Source organism: Patagioenas fasciata, chromosome 10 (genome assembly GCF_037038585.1).
Source record: "Patagioenas fasciata isolate bPatFas1 chromosome 10, bPatFas1.hap1, whole genome shotgun sequence".
In the NCBI taxonomy this organism is placed as follows: Eukaryota; Metazoa; Chordata; class Aves; order Columbiformes; family Columbidae; genus Patagioenas; species Patagioenas fasciata.
The window spans coordinates 2,692,790-2,708,096 of NC_092529.1; the positions used below are offsets into that span (position 1 = coordinate 2,692,790).

The window sequence follows — 15,307 nt, forward strand, 5'->3', positions numbered from 1 at the left end:
GTTATAATATTGCCAGACGGAGGCCACAGTTTCCACGCGTCCCTTTGGTGACATTTGGGATTATTAGTTTGCTGTACTTTTCAACACCCCAAACTGAACACACACCAGCTCACTGAGATAAGAGAAGACTCCGAGATGCTGAGAGCTCTTAAGAATGACAATGGTTTAGTTTTAGTCTATAAATGCAGCCTAGATACAAAAATGAGCACGACTTAGAAGCATTTTCCTTTCAGATTAAATGCTGTTTGGTCAGCTCTGACATCTTTAAAGGATATTTCAGAAACAGAGCAGGGACAGTGACCCTGGCACATCCCATCAAGGACTGGGACATGCTACAATTAAATTAACATATATATATATTTATATTCTAAACCACACTTTAAATCAGTTCACACACTAGGCGGTCAGTGTGGATAAAACCCAGACCACCACAGGGCATCTTCCCAAAGCCAACCACAGGTTCAGGTAATCGCGACCTCCCTTTTTACAGCACAAACGCGTAATTTCCGCCCCGCTCTTTGATGGAGGGACCACAGACTTTAAAAGAGGAAACAATTACAGCCATTAGAATTTCACCCAAGCATGAGATTTAATCTCAGGCCACGGTCTTGCCAATGGCTGGGGGGGGGTCTCGATAGAGACAAAATTGCTCTGTGGGAGAAAGAGCAAAAAATGCCTCGATGATGACATTCGTCAGCAAGTGAGACCAAGCTTTGTCTGCCATCCAACAGCACAGCCAAATACAAGGAAACCATTTTCCCTCCCCCTCTTCTTGAGCCTAAAAAGAAAACGCCAATAATTTAGTTTCTTTCTCTGAAATGCAGTTTTTGAACGCTTTGGAAACTCGCCTCTCCAAAGCAATACGGCTGCAAGGGAATCTTTAATGGGGGAAAAGTAGATTTAAGTGCAAATAAACACCTATGACAAAAATACACTCCCCTTTCCCTGTCTTGGTTTTATTAATGGGGTAGTTCTACCAACGATTCTCTAACATCTCTACAGCTTTTCCTTACCCAACAGGTTCTCAAAACCATTGCAAATATTACTTATACAGGAATCATGCTTAAAATATGCCCACCTGCTCTACGATACATCTATGGGGAAAAAGTGAAACTTTGCTGAAAAAATTGAGGCAAAAGTTGCACAATTAAAGAGAGTCCCAGCTGCTCCGATGTGCCAACCATACGATACATCCCAAATAAGACAAAACAAAGGAAAACTCTGGCACAGAAGGCAAGAAAGTGCCACAGTGGGTCGGATTAAATGCACTTTGCTGGCACTGCAGGAACAGCAGATCCGCAGCGGACAAAACAACATTCAAAATCCTTATATGGCGTGAAGTAAAGGAAAATAAGTTCTTAAACAAAACCATAAGCCCAAACGAATCATCTGGTCTCTGGAGCAGTGCAACTTCTCCTATCAATCTCAAAATTCAAACTGATTTTTAACCTCCTTATCACCCTTTACCCCCACAATGCTCCTGAATCCAATTCATTCATTTTGCCCATTATTCCATTTCCTTTTCTTTCACTATTCACCAACTCGCTCTGCTGTTACGTTCAACACATACATATATTTGTTTGCCTGGTCACAGTCACCCCTAGTGCTGGTAATGCTGCTAATTACAATCTAATGCAGAATTCATCAGCTTAAGTTGGAAACAGAGATCATAATTCAAATTGGAAGCCAACAGTAACCATTTCATGTTCACTCGAAGAGATGAAACAGGCCGTGCAAAAACATTTTGGTAGAATAACCAATAAGGAGATGGGAAATAAGAATTATTGGTATTTACTTAGCCCGCAACGCTTTTTGGAAGCAAACAGTTTAAAGGAAGCACTTCAGAAGGGCTGTTTAATCGGAATTTTCCAGCTAGCACAGAGGATGTTTTCTCACAAAACACACAGGATCTTTGCAATCGCAGCTCTCGGATGGGTTGCTCGAGTCTTTCTTTGCTGAAGCTCTCGCTCAGTTCTGCTCCGTTATGAGCTGTGGCCACAGAACACAAAATAACCAGGAATCCAGCTGGAAATCACCCCACAGAACATCCGTCCTCACTCTTCAGCCTAAGCCAACATTAGGGGTCCCAGGCGGAAAACAACCACCTGCCGCACTGAGAAACAACTTCTTATTCCGCTTAATAGACGTTAATGATCACAACATAGGGGTTTGGTTTGCCCGCTTCACTAAAAGAACTGTCACACGTCTGCTTCGCAGTTACAACCTGCATTTTCCATCTGCATTTCTGTTTTTCCAGGGGTTTTGATAAACAGTACTTGACAACAGTCATCCAAGAATATGTATTAGTACTTCGAGTACTCCCCCCTCCAAAAAAGAAGCATTAAGGAAGGTAACTTCATGTCTCCATCAAGCCAAGCTAGCTATTAAAAGTGCGTTCTGTACATAAGCAGCATATCATTCAACTTACATCCAGCATCTACGAATTGAAGACAACTTCTAAATCGAGCTGTAGAACAGATACAGTAGAACCTTATTAAGCCAGGTAGCTGACGAGTAGACCACTCAATTGCTCAATGGGACCATTTAGCAAGCAAACATACCCATCACCAGTAAAAATACTGCTTTGAAAAATGTGTTTTACACTTATTCTGACAATGGTTACTTCAACTATAAACATGATTCATGTTTACAGGTTGTTCTAGATTTCATGCAGGTCTTCATGACTTCACTACATTAGCTGATATTTAAATATATCTAAAAATGGATTAATCAAGCTTGACCGCTCTCCCAAACAGCTTACAAAATCATTTCAAGCAACGAGAAACATGCAGCAAATGCAAAATGGAAGGGCACGTGGTTATTTGATCAATACTCACACACAGCATGATGGAACAAAGAAATTCTGGTTTTAAATCAATAGGAAGAAGGATCAAACAGGCTTCGCACCATTACAGCGCTCGGGTATTGTGTTCTGCGGAGAAGTTGTCAAGTTTGTGTGTCAAATAGTGAATTAGCACCATTTTGTGATATATGAGCAAGTACACACAACCACCCAAAAGCTTTGCACAAAAATTCTCCTGTACTAGCAAGAGACAATTTAACATCCAAACAAGGTTCAATAAAGCCACTCCCGTTTGCAAGCTACATTTAAGAACGAGAACTCAATTATAAATCACATCTTCAGAACAAGATATGCACGTTTTTATGTTTTTAACAGGAAACAGCACAGGATTCTAACAAGAAGAGAATGTGACTATTCGCTATAGCTTTTGAGATCAGAAGATGATGGTGCTTTGACTCCTTTTAAACTTTTCACCCCATCAAAGAAAAGGAAGAATCTTCCTGTTTCGCTCTCTAATATCACTGAAGAGTTGATAAATAGTTCCGGAGATTATTGAACCTGTGTAACTTTAATAGGGAAAGCAGCTCCAAGTCAAAAGAGGAGAGGAAGGCACAGAATAAAAACCTAATCTTGTCGTCACTTAACTCAAAAATCATTAATACACAAGAAAATTAGATGTAACGCACAGTAAACAGAAAGTTAGAACCATTAAAGTCATGACAGATAAGATTCCACATGAAGACCCCTGTTCAAAGTGCCCTGGTACACACACACAACCAAGTTTCATGCTACTCGTGATCTCACCCAACAAACTCTGTATAACACAGACGTGATTCAAACCAGCTTCAGTAGAACTGCCTTGCTTCTGCTCAGTTAATAAATGACCTAGAGAAAAGGCAAAAGAAATATTCCACATACTAAATTTCATGGTTCCCACATCTCCACTTGCTTTGCAGGTTAAACTAGATCAGCTTTCCATAAATGTAAAATGAAAGAATAAAAACCATAGCCTTGTGTACACGGATGGAGTCACAGCACTCGCAGGCAACTTCGGTTGTTTCGTCGCACATGTTATTCGTATTTCATGTGATGTGTAAAACAACACCCCCTACATTTTTATGGCTTAAGGTCTAAAGATCACTATACAAATTGTAGATGAAATAAGACTACCCTTCCTTAAAACGCTGAGGATATTTTCTTTAGGAACGGGAAAACTAAGCCACAGTTGTGTTCTGAGCCCTCTCCTTAATGCCGTTTCTGTTCCCGGAAGGTCACTCCATCCCCGACCTGTCCCCCGTGTCCCCAGCCCCAGGTCCCACTGCGATCAAACACTGCCCTCTGCTGCACTGCGGGGCTGGGACGCCCAATTTAGAGCGGCGATAACTTTACACCAGCTGCCTTTTCTTTATGCAGAGCTCCGTAACTAAAGGAGCGCGTTATTTTAAAATGTCAATTAAAATACTCCTTTAATCTGTCAGAGAAGCATCAGGCACCAGCCACATTAAAGTGAATTAAAAAGACACTGCTTGAATTTCAGGTCAAAGTGTTTTCATTTCCAGAAAGAAAGTTTATTTATTTACAATTCTTAGATAAAGCAACGTCAGCAATGTAGGAGCACCATCAACCCAATGAGTTTAACAGGGTTTAGAAAACATGAGCACTGATTGAACTCTCTTGAGAGGTGGTGGATGAACCATCCCTGGAGACACCCCAGGCCAGGCTGGACGGGGCTCTGAGCAACCTGAGCTGGTGAAGATGTCCCTGTCATGGCAGGGGTGGCACTGGGGGGGCTGGGAAGGTCCCTTCGATCCAAACCGTTCTATGAGAACTTCCATAACATCTGCCACTACATAAAGGCTCGTGAACATGAATTACATGATACAGGAGTTTCGTTTTAATATCTTTTTCCCCCACCAGCACAAGGTTTGTTACGCTATTCTCACTTCAAGCTGGCAGCTAAAGTCCTCCAGACTCCCCAGTGATTTCTCTGGCCAGAATGGTCACAACACAAAGCTCTTTCCTCCAGAGAGCAGTCTCCATTCAACTTGTGCTCTCAACTTATGTCATCCAGACATACACACTTTTACAACTATAGAACTACTTGGTCACTCACCTGGAATGGAAAAAAACCAAGTGTCACATCTTCACAATGTGTCAACAAGCAAGAGCTGACACTGAGGGAAGGGCATTTCTAACCCTGAGTTTACAAATCCTCTTAAAAAGCTCACAACAAATTCAGCAAAACAACCAAACTGTGGCAAAAATCCACGTTTCTTTTGTGTTACGTTAATCGTACAAACAAACCCGCGCTGACCGAATTCGAATGCTGACACAAAGACCGCATTCCACTTGATCTCCCAAGACTGTTTTCATTGTACTCATTTGCATCAGCAAGACAAGCTTTTGCTACGCTCATTTCCCCCTCCCCAAGCCCTTGTGCAAGTTCAAAAGTCTTGGCCCCTCCACCATATCAGGTATGAATTAATACCCTTCCTTAAGAGAACACAGCGGCAAAGTGGAACCAGACACCGGCAAGGCCCTTTGCTTTGAAAGAAACTGCGGGGACAAACGATGACAATGAAGCTCTAGTTATAAAGTACAAAGGTCAAAGGTTCAGACAGGCACAAGGATTACAAAACTACAAGTTTATCAGAACTTCCCCCCCTGCCTCAGGTTTAGACAACCAGGGTCAAGCAGTAGCTTTCCAATTAAAACCCTACAAGGCAACTCTGTCCTTTGAACTTCATAAGGGGGAAGAAAAAAAAGGTAATAAAAAGAGACAACTTTCTTTTTGAGAAGTTCTTCTGAGGACCCATCTCAAAAATCAAACAGATAAAGGGCATCCGACAAGAGCTCACCCAAAATAAACCCTGTGGTATATCCCTGCACGGCGGGCGGGGGAAGCCAGGATGAGGTAAATCATGTTCTCCTGCATTAGCGCGCTGACCCTTTGTAGGCCATGAAATTGGCCATCAGCGAGGCACAAAAATCTGCTACTGGTTAAACTACTTCGCTACGCAAAGTGGTCTTAAAATGAAATACGGGGATTGAATTTCTCCTGGAAGATTAACTTGTACCACCTCTCCGCAGGCATCCCTCGCTGCCCGGCGCGTTGGAAAACGCACAGGTCTGCCACAAACAAACAGCAAGGCAACTCTTTTATTTTACTTTGACATTAACATCGGCCTCATGGAAGATCAGAGCGATGAAATCCAACAAAAGAACAGAAGCTTAAAATAAAACACCCTACAGGGCTCTAAGAGAAACCACCCCATCGCGGTGTGAAATTTAACAAAATACCGCTCTCAATCTTTATAGCAAGAGGAGCAAAAAGTGGTGATAAAAGCAGCAGTATCGCCTTTTGCGGTCATTCCTTCAGCGCAGACAGCGAGCGTAAGGCTGATGTGGGTGCTTTTTACTGCTGGTGACAAGTTAAAGAATTGACGCTTAAAATTCAGTTATACGGGTTTGTTTTCTCTGTTTAGCAAGTCAGCTATGAACAGCTAAAATATAGTATTTGTTGCACTGCTTAACACATGATAGATAGGATCCTGCTAAGGCACAGAAGTCCTGAGATTATTGTAAAATAGAGTGCTGTTCGTAAGAATAATACAAAAAGAAATCCATGATGCAGGCCAAGCCACACAGCTATCCACAACAACTCAATACCTTCCTGACACGCGAGACATACAAAGGTCTGCTGGCAAATAAACCAGCATGGTTTAAATACAAGGGAAAAATCACGATGTACTAAGTGCCCGTCATTTATTCCATTCCAATCCTGACTATCACACCTTCAGTAAAACTTTAAGAAAGCACCTTGGGTGCAACGTCCGCAACGTTTTTCAATTCCCAGCATACAGGTTAAAAACAAAATAATAAAAAACACCACACAAAGCCAACACTTTGATTTAACACTTGATATGTTTTGTTTTCAAGGACACGTTTTGCAAGAAAAACGTAGCCACACAGAATGAAATACGACTTCCATCTTCCATCCATTTGGTTACTCCTCAAGTATTCTGCATTCATTCGATCCTAAGGTATCATCCCTAAATAAGCACTTTGTGAATGACTGAGAAGTATTTACAAGGTCAAGCACTACCCAGCATTGCATGACAAAAACATAATACTGGATTCGGCCACGAAAAAATCCAGTTCAAGAATTAGCTAGACAGAGAAATGTGTTAAAGAATGGGAAATAGGATAACTTAATCTGTAAGTAGATTTATCAGCTTTATACAGCAAAGAAATTAAACTTTAGGGCACTGTGAGAACACAGAGAAGATGACACACAGGATGGAGCTGGACCAGCAGACAGCCCGGGTCACCACTGCTTTAAAAAGGCTCCATGCACAGGACCAAGAACGCCGCTTCAGAGCCCCCTGTTGTCATCCCACCCTCCGATTCCTCATGTCCTGCTCCCTTTCCTACAGCCCTCCCATCTTCAGTTTTACTATGGGTTAACTCACAGCTACAGCTACCGCAGGGCTTAATTTCAGAAGAGCGGTCTTGTAAAGATGTGTGAGAAATCTGAGGTGCAGAATAAACACAAGGTAAAGTGCTTCACACTCACATTTTAAGACCTCACATACATAAAATCTGTAATAACAGGGAAACCATAGTTTTCATCAAAAAGAAAAAAAGTTGTAGCATTCCCGATCGCAAAGAAAATGCTTGAAATGGTGAACCCTCAGCACTCATTACTAGGAAGCAGATGAAAACAACCTGAATTTTTAAAGTATCACCACCTGGGAGGCCTGGTTTTTCATTTCTGAAGAGCTGGGCAAGTCAGCAACACTGAAATACTGGCACCTAAACACTGAAGGACATATCCTGTTACACAATACGTGCTACACTTCAGTCTGAGTTTCACCAAACCATGCAAAAACCGTGAACACTTCAATAGCCCCACAGTCACAGATTAATTTTATCATTAAGGTCTCACCTTTTAAACCTGGTTGATTAAAAAAAGCATCTACTATAAAGACACATGTATGCTATGAAACAAAACTGAAATGTCTAACTTTTCAAACTAAGTATTAATACAACACTGCACTTCCTGAACAGCCCTTTCTTAATACACAGAATTGCAGTAAGTCACAACGAACATACGTTTTCACCAAAATACATAATCTGATATAACTGGAACTAAGATAGCTTGACGTGCTTGTGTGTCTGAATTGCTACCTGTAAATAACCATTTCTGCTGGGAAGAAAACTCCATCGTGCCACCGAGTCCTGTCCATTCCCATCTTCAGCATGGCCTCTCAGTAAGGAAACCTGAACGTGGACAGCTGAGACTAAACGCTTTGAAATTCTTCATAAAACCGACAGGAAGCAACAAGAAATCTATGTATTAAACAATCACCCCAGGTAAGTGTTAAAGAGATTAGAAAAGCTGGTTTTCCAGGTTTTCCCCATGTCTTCTTCATGGGAAACTTTACCCCACTCAGATCAGTTGTTTCTGGCAGAACAGAATCTCTAACTACAAGGTGCTCTTCAGTATATCCAAGCAAAACTACAATCTGCCAAAGTAAACTTTGGTCTTCAGCAATGAGGTGCTTACAGTTATTTAAGAATGACAGCTGATTGTAAAGTAGAAAAGACTACAAGACCACAGGTTTCTGGAGCACAGAGCAACTCCTCCCTCACAGCTACAGCCTATACATTCATGGTATGAAGCATTGTGCTGCAGGTGAAACCAAGAAGCAAATCCTGCCAAAAAGAAATACAAATACAGCGCAGCTACTGCTAACACCGTCTGCAAACAAAACACCTGTTCAAAAGGGGATTAACTCCTACACCATGGAAAGTAACTCAGTCTGAACCTCAGCCTGGCTGAGAAGGAACACCTCCTGCATTACAAACCCATTGCTGAGCTGACACTGAAGAGATGCCAGCCCAAGAAAGGCACAGAAAGTTCATTTTCTGAGGTCCCTGTAGCTGCAGTTTCTCAACCTGTAACCACTTCAAACAGCTGCAGCTCCATCACATTCCTCATCAAGCACCGACCGCCTCCTAACACTTCTTGCAAGAGATTGAAGGGGGAGATGTTACTTCTCATAGAACAAGGCGAACTAATTTAAAACAAGCTCTAATGCAAACTAGATTAAATTTCTGATATCACCTCCAAAGACTAAAACGGAAAGTCACCAAAATCCACAAGATTATTTCTAAACATGAGCTTATCGTGTTAGCAATTCCCAGTAACTCCAAGAACACAGCACAAGCATGAACAAATACACCACGGCCTCAGACACGGGGAACACCAAACACTCTGACAGCTTTAGAAGTGAGAAAGCAGAAACTAATGTTGCCCTTAAATACCACACACACAAAAAAACCTACTTTTAAGTGTGAGAAAACAGCAGGTCTGACTGCCCGAAGAGCACCTGCAGAAGTCACATTTACAAAGTGCTATTTTTGCGAGTACCGGTATTTTATTTGAGCGGCAGTTCCCAACAAGTGCCGCCCGTGGAAAACCCGCCACCCCGGGCCGGCCTCGCCCCGGAGCCCCCGCTCCCCTCACACCGCAAGCCGGGCCGTGGGGCGCTCCGAAGCACCGGGACGGCCCCAAGAAACCCGGCAGCACCCCGGCAAAAGCCTCCCAGCCCCGGGGCGGGCCGCCCCCCTTACCGCCGATGATGGTGCGGATGAGGGAGGCGTGCCCCGGGCAGTCCACCAGCGTCAGCTGCAGCTCCCCGGGCCCCGGGCCCAGCTGCGGCGGCAGCGCGGTGCGCAGGCAGGAGAAGCCCAAGTCCAGGGTGATTCCCCGCGCCCGGCTCTGCGGCGCCCGGTCGAACGCGGCGGTGGAGCCGGTGGTGCTGAGCGCCCGCGCCAGCGCCGTCTTCCCGCTGTCGATGTGGCCCAGGACACCCACGTTCACGTTGAGGACGCGGGGCTCGGCGGCCATGGCGGCGGCTGCACCCGCCGGTCCGGCCCCACAGCGCCCCTGCGGCAACGCGGACCCCGGCGCCGCCGTTCCGCCGCCTCAGCGCCGGGAAACCCGGCCCTGCCCCGGTTCCAGGCGGGAGGAACGCGGAGTGGGAGAAAAACGCGGGCACCCCGTGTGCGGAGCGGCTCTGACACACGGTGCGAGCTCCCACCTCCACAGGTACGAAGCGAAAGCCGCTAAAATCTGCATTAGGAGCCCGGCTCTGTGTCCTCAGCACAGACACGGAGCGGCTGGAGAGTGGCCGGAGGAGCCACAGGAATGATCCGAGGATGGAACAGCTCTGCTATGGGGACAGACTGAGAGAGTTTGGGTGTTCAGCTGTAGAAGAGAAGCTCCAGGGAAACCTTATTGCACCTTTCAGTGCTTAAAAAGGGCTGATAAGAAAGATGGGGACAGACTTTTTAGCAGAGTCTGTTGTGAGAGGACGAGGGGTGATGGTTTTAAACCAAAGGAGGGAGATTCAGGCTGGACATGAGGAAGAAATTGTTGGCCCTGAGGGTGGTGAGAGCCTGGCCCAGGTTGGCCAGAGAGGTGGTGGCTGAACCATCCCTGGAGACATCCCAGGCCAGGGTGGACGGGGCTCTGAGCAACCTGAGCTGGTGAAGATGTCCCTGCTCATGGCAGGGGGGGCACTGGGGGAGATGCAAAGGCCCCTTCAACACAAACCATTCTAGGATTAACAACATATATTCTAAAGAGTAACACAGAAAAGCAAAAGACTGGCTGAATTCACAGCTCCTGGCAGCAGCCACACCAACCCCTGACAAACAGCACAAACTCACCTCTCAGCAGCTTTCCTCTTCTACCCACACGCTGCCTCTACCCAGCCTCATCTAAGGGGCAATTAAAGCCGTTTACTTTGATGGCCACACATGTAACAGCTGGTGCTCCACAGGTGTGTGCTGGGGCTCATCATGGCCAGGGCTAATTGCAAGAGGAGGGAGCCAAGAGCACCAGCAGCAGAGAGCCCCTGGGGTTATTGTAGCTGCTCCTAGGACACTGGCACTTTGCTCTCATCTTGCCCACGCTAATTAGGGCTCATTAGCTCAGCCTGCTATCACAGCACACCTTAATTCAGCAGGCAAGGATGTCCCCACCCTTGTGCTGCTGGAAGAATGGTGCTGAGACTTTGAATTCAGAGTCACATGGACATTGCAAATTCACATGGAAAAGCAGGTCAAGATTGGGATCATTTGTTCTCCTTACACTTAATCACCAGTTTCTGGGTTTGTATAATTCACTTTCCTGTAAAAATATATGTATGTTGTGTAGGATGCTTCCTAAAAAAATCTTACCTCTAAGAAATTAAGAATATTCAAGATTATTAAACCAACACAAAAAAGGCAGATGAGCATTGGAGAGGCTGAGGGCCAGAGCAAATTTCTCTAGTTCAAGTCACCTGGCTGTACTGACAACCCAGGAGGCATCCAGGGCCAAAGGCATTAGACAATAAAGCTTGACCCATGTGCTCTGCATTTTCAATAGTGACTACTAAGTAGTCCCAAGTAGCACTTAAATGATAACAGCTGTTTAGAAGCCAACAAAACAATAGTGTGCTATGGACCTCCCACAGGTGTCCAAGTAGACTAGACCTGCACTATAGTCTACAGATTTTCTTTCTTCAAGAGCAGTGCTGTTACTTTTTTGCTCTCCCTATGCAGTAATATATATTGCTAACAGTATTCAGCATTCACATCTGAATAATTTATGAGCCAGAAGTGTAAGATGACCTCCCCAAGATTGTTAGCATCGTGGATTCAGTTTTTATACTTTAACTCGAAACTCCAGCATCTTTCTTACAAAGAAAGTTGCTCCATATAACAACACTTTCAATATGAAAGGGTTTGCAGAGCTTTAAAGCTCGTTACAAATTACTCCTCCTTCCCAAACACACAGGTCAAGATGACAGAATCAATGACTCCTGATGGGGAAACAAACAATTAGCAGTCATTCCTAGCACTGGGTGCTATTTGAGACACAACTATCTCCCTAAAGGAAAGGAATGAACTCGCAAGGAGTCCTGCCAGTGCTCTTAATGAGCCGGGTTAATCAGCTTTTTGAGCAGAATATTTCACCTTGTTGGGAGCTCTGTCATGGGAGCCAAATTAAGTACAATGTCACTTTTCAGACCACGTTCCCAGGCTTGGAATAGTTTCCTGTTAAATCATAAGGCTCACGTACACTTCATTACCCTGAATGTCTCAATCTATCAATACATACTTGCAAAGTGAAGGGAAAGCATACATCTATTCCCATAAGAAAACACCCTACACAGTTATAATCCACACACATCCATGTATAATATTACCTACCATTCACTATTTTTTTAGCATTATTAGGTGACTTCAGAAGGAAGAGGTGGAAAAAGATCTGATTCCAACCAGAAGAGGCATTGTCCAGAAGTCCTCCCAAAACATCTGAAATCACTGCCGTTTTCAACAACCTTTCACAAAGTGTAGAGGCCAAAAGGTTTTTGCAACTCTTCTGAAAACTGGCAACGAGCTGAAGGAGGCTGGTGAAGGGCCATGAGAGTGGCCCACGCTGTAAGAAACTACAGCAAGAGCTCAGGTGTGACCCATTTTGTTTGGACTGCCAGCTTCCTGTGAAGTAACAAAGAGCTCCATCCTGCTCATATGATAACTAGAGGGATACTGGACAGAACTATTTTTGCTAAGGAGATGTAAGGAAGGAAGATAGAAGTCCATAGGAAAAATGATTGAATTCCCCTGCTCACATAAGCAATGTGGCATTTCTTTTACAACCTTGTGAGTGTCCTGTAGGAAGGAGGGGTGTCCAGTAGAAATGGGGGTTCGTTCTTACTTTCCTTCCTTTAAGCACAGAAAAGATTTGCAGCTTTCTAGGTAGGGAAGGCAGCTGTCCCTGTGTAGCGGGAAGGAAAACAACCAACAAACACATGAATTTGCCATAATGTCTACAGTTCTGTTGTTACCACTCAGACCATATCTGTCTCCAGGATTTTGGAGTCTCTGTATGTGATTTTGCAATGTAGCACTTGAAGACACAGCAAGATCAGGGCACATGTGGTACCTGTGGAATGAATACTCTTACATCACCAGTATTAAGTTTGATAGAGACATAAGCACTTTTATTGTGTGTTTAGAGATGGCCATTCTGTTAGCTTACAGAAGTCTTAGAATTAACAACAGGTTTGGAAATGAAGAGATGGCATCTCTTCATCATTCAACATTCATCACTCCTATTACTTTGATGAAGAGTAGGAAAAACCTTTCAGCTTCTTTTGCAGGAAAAAAAAAAAAACCACAAACAAACAAAACAAATATTACCGAGATGGAGAAGGGAAAATGGCAAAATGAAAGGATCCCAACTTGTCCAGGTTTTTCTCTATCCCTCATGAAGTAAGCAGTTCATAGCATTTAGCCATTTTCCTTGTTTTCTCCTTAATACACCATTCCCCTTCCCAGTTGTTCTCTCCTATACTGAATTTCTTCCTTAAATCATGTTCGCTTTAATTGCTAAAGTTGATGGACTCATGGGAAAAAGGGCAGGAAGTCAGGCTTTTGGGATAGGTTAAAAATGTAAAGGTCATTCACACGCTCACACACACGTTCTCTCTCTCACTCCAAAAATAATACACTATTTGACAGTTTCAGGATCCAGCATGTCCCAGGGAAATTTGAAAGCTTATGTGAAACTGGGCCGTGTCCTGTAACCTCAAACATTCCGTCTAGGAAAACAGCTCTCGAGTCTCCAGCTCCCACCTCGGGTATCGCATGACGTCTGTGCCAAAAAGGAGACCTCAAACAGGGAGGGCAAAAGAAACGGTGGTAAAATGAGTTGATTAAACCTGGGGAATAAGAGCTCAGACTGTTAGTGACAGGTGTGGTTTTTTTCCTGGTGAACTGGCTAGCGAAATATTAAATTATACTCAAAGTGTCTACCACATGAGATGGGCAGAATGGTCCAACAGCCGACTTCTGTTCCAACTGGTGGCTTGGACAGAGAAGATGACTCCTGCTTTGCAACCAAATTATTTTACCCTCCCCCTCTAATGTGTTAACTATTCAAAAATCATGTTAAGGTTGAGGTTCATATTTCCCCATACTGATACTTCATAACACATCAGACACCAATTATAAAGGATCATTTAAGCTATTTCAGTTCAATTCTAAACTTCCCAGTAGTTCCTCTTGTACTCTGCTCTTTCTGGGGAATAAACAATTAATCCTGTGTGGTCTAAAGCATTATTGTTTATTTTCCCTCACCCAAACATGCTCCTCTCCCCTTTAACTCCAACTTCAGTACAACGTTCAAAGAACACATGGAATGAGTAAAACAATCAATACAATGAGATGTGCCCAACTGCTCAAGGCTTACGGATGGTTGTAAAGTCTGTCAAGTGCCACTAACTTGAGCAAGTAAGAAACAAGAAACCAGCTTCACATCCATCAAGCAAACAACTCTCTAGTGGTTCTTTCTTATATTGAAATATCCTCTTCTACTGCAAATACAAACCCAAATAACAATTTCTGCAGGTCAGGACTAAAATTGTACCTGGTCACTAGCCGACCAAAGTTTTAGGCTCTACTCCAGTTCTATTTGTGAGACATGTTGCTGTAGACAAATAATTAACACTTCTGTTTGTTACTCAATTTTTTTAATTTAAAAAAAATCTAATTGAATTAGTAAAGTTTAAGAACTTTATGTAGCATATCTGATTTCTACAGACATGGAATGTTTCTATCCTTCTACTAAGTTACAAAGAAGATTAGCAGCAATTCTCTATTCCTGCCATCTACATGCTTATGTATATATTGAATTTCACCAAAAAGAAATAAGCAAATATTAATAATCTTTGAAATGCCATAATCTCTAAAGTAGGACTAGCTGCAACATTAAACAAGATAACATGGAATGTATGGACAGATTTCAGCCTAAGTTATTAAAAGGCTCTGTATTTCACCTATTACTTCTCAAAAGCAGGGCCATACGCAGCCTGGAGCTCTCATTAACAGCATCACCACCTCCAGAGCTCTTACGAGTATTTGTTAATTATTCTTCCAGACCTGGCAGAAACTTGAACTCTGCCCAGACTTCCCCACACCACTCGCGGCGGTTTAATGCACTAGAGAAATCAAAGCTGTATATTTGCTCTTTTACAGAGAGAAGAGTCTGCAGTTCAGTCCATATTAAGCATTTGTATTCTGTGACTAATATGACCCTGAGAGGATGTACAGAGTCCAAATGTATACATGCTTTTTTAATTATTTAAAGGATAGCTTATATTTGTTAGATTCAAAAATTCTTAGCTAAACAGCAGTATAATAGGATACCCTTACAAAATTGTCAAACTACATATGTGTGCAATTATATTGTAAGTACAGTTTTAAACTACATTATGTAAATATAAACTGACAGAACAATTAACAGAAAAAGAACTAGCAGAGCCTTTTCGCTCCTAAATGACATTTATAACAAAACTAATGGAAGCACTTAAACATAAAGGGAATTCATAGCATATATATTGTTCATTTGGCTTCTGCAAATTGCACCGTAACTCCCATCCT

At 43.1% G+C, this 15,307-nt stretch overlaps 1 protein-coding gene across 1 annotated transcript in view; it reads right to left on the reverse strand.

Moving 5' to 3' along the window:
• EEFSEC (eukaryotic elongation factor, selenocysteine-tRNA specific) overlaps window positions 1-9,761 on the reverse strand; it is a 100,385-nt gene extending 90,624 nt beyond the window's left edge. The window contains exon 1 of the mRNA XM_065845988.2: window positions 9,443-9,761. Within this exon, the coding sequence (XP_065702060.1) occupies window positions 9,443-9,719 (277 nt within the window). The 5' untranslated portion in view covers window positions 9,720-9,761. The remainder of the gene's footprint in view (window positions 1-9,442) is intronic.
• Between the last annotated feature and the right edge of the window lie 5,546 nt (window positions 9,762-15,307).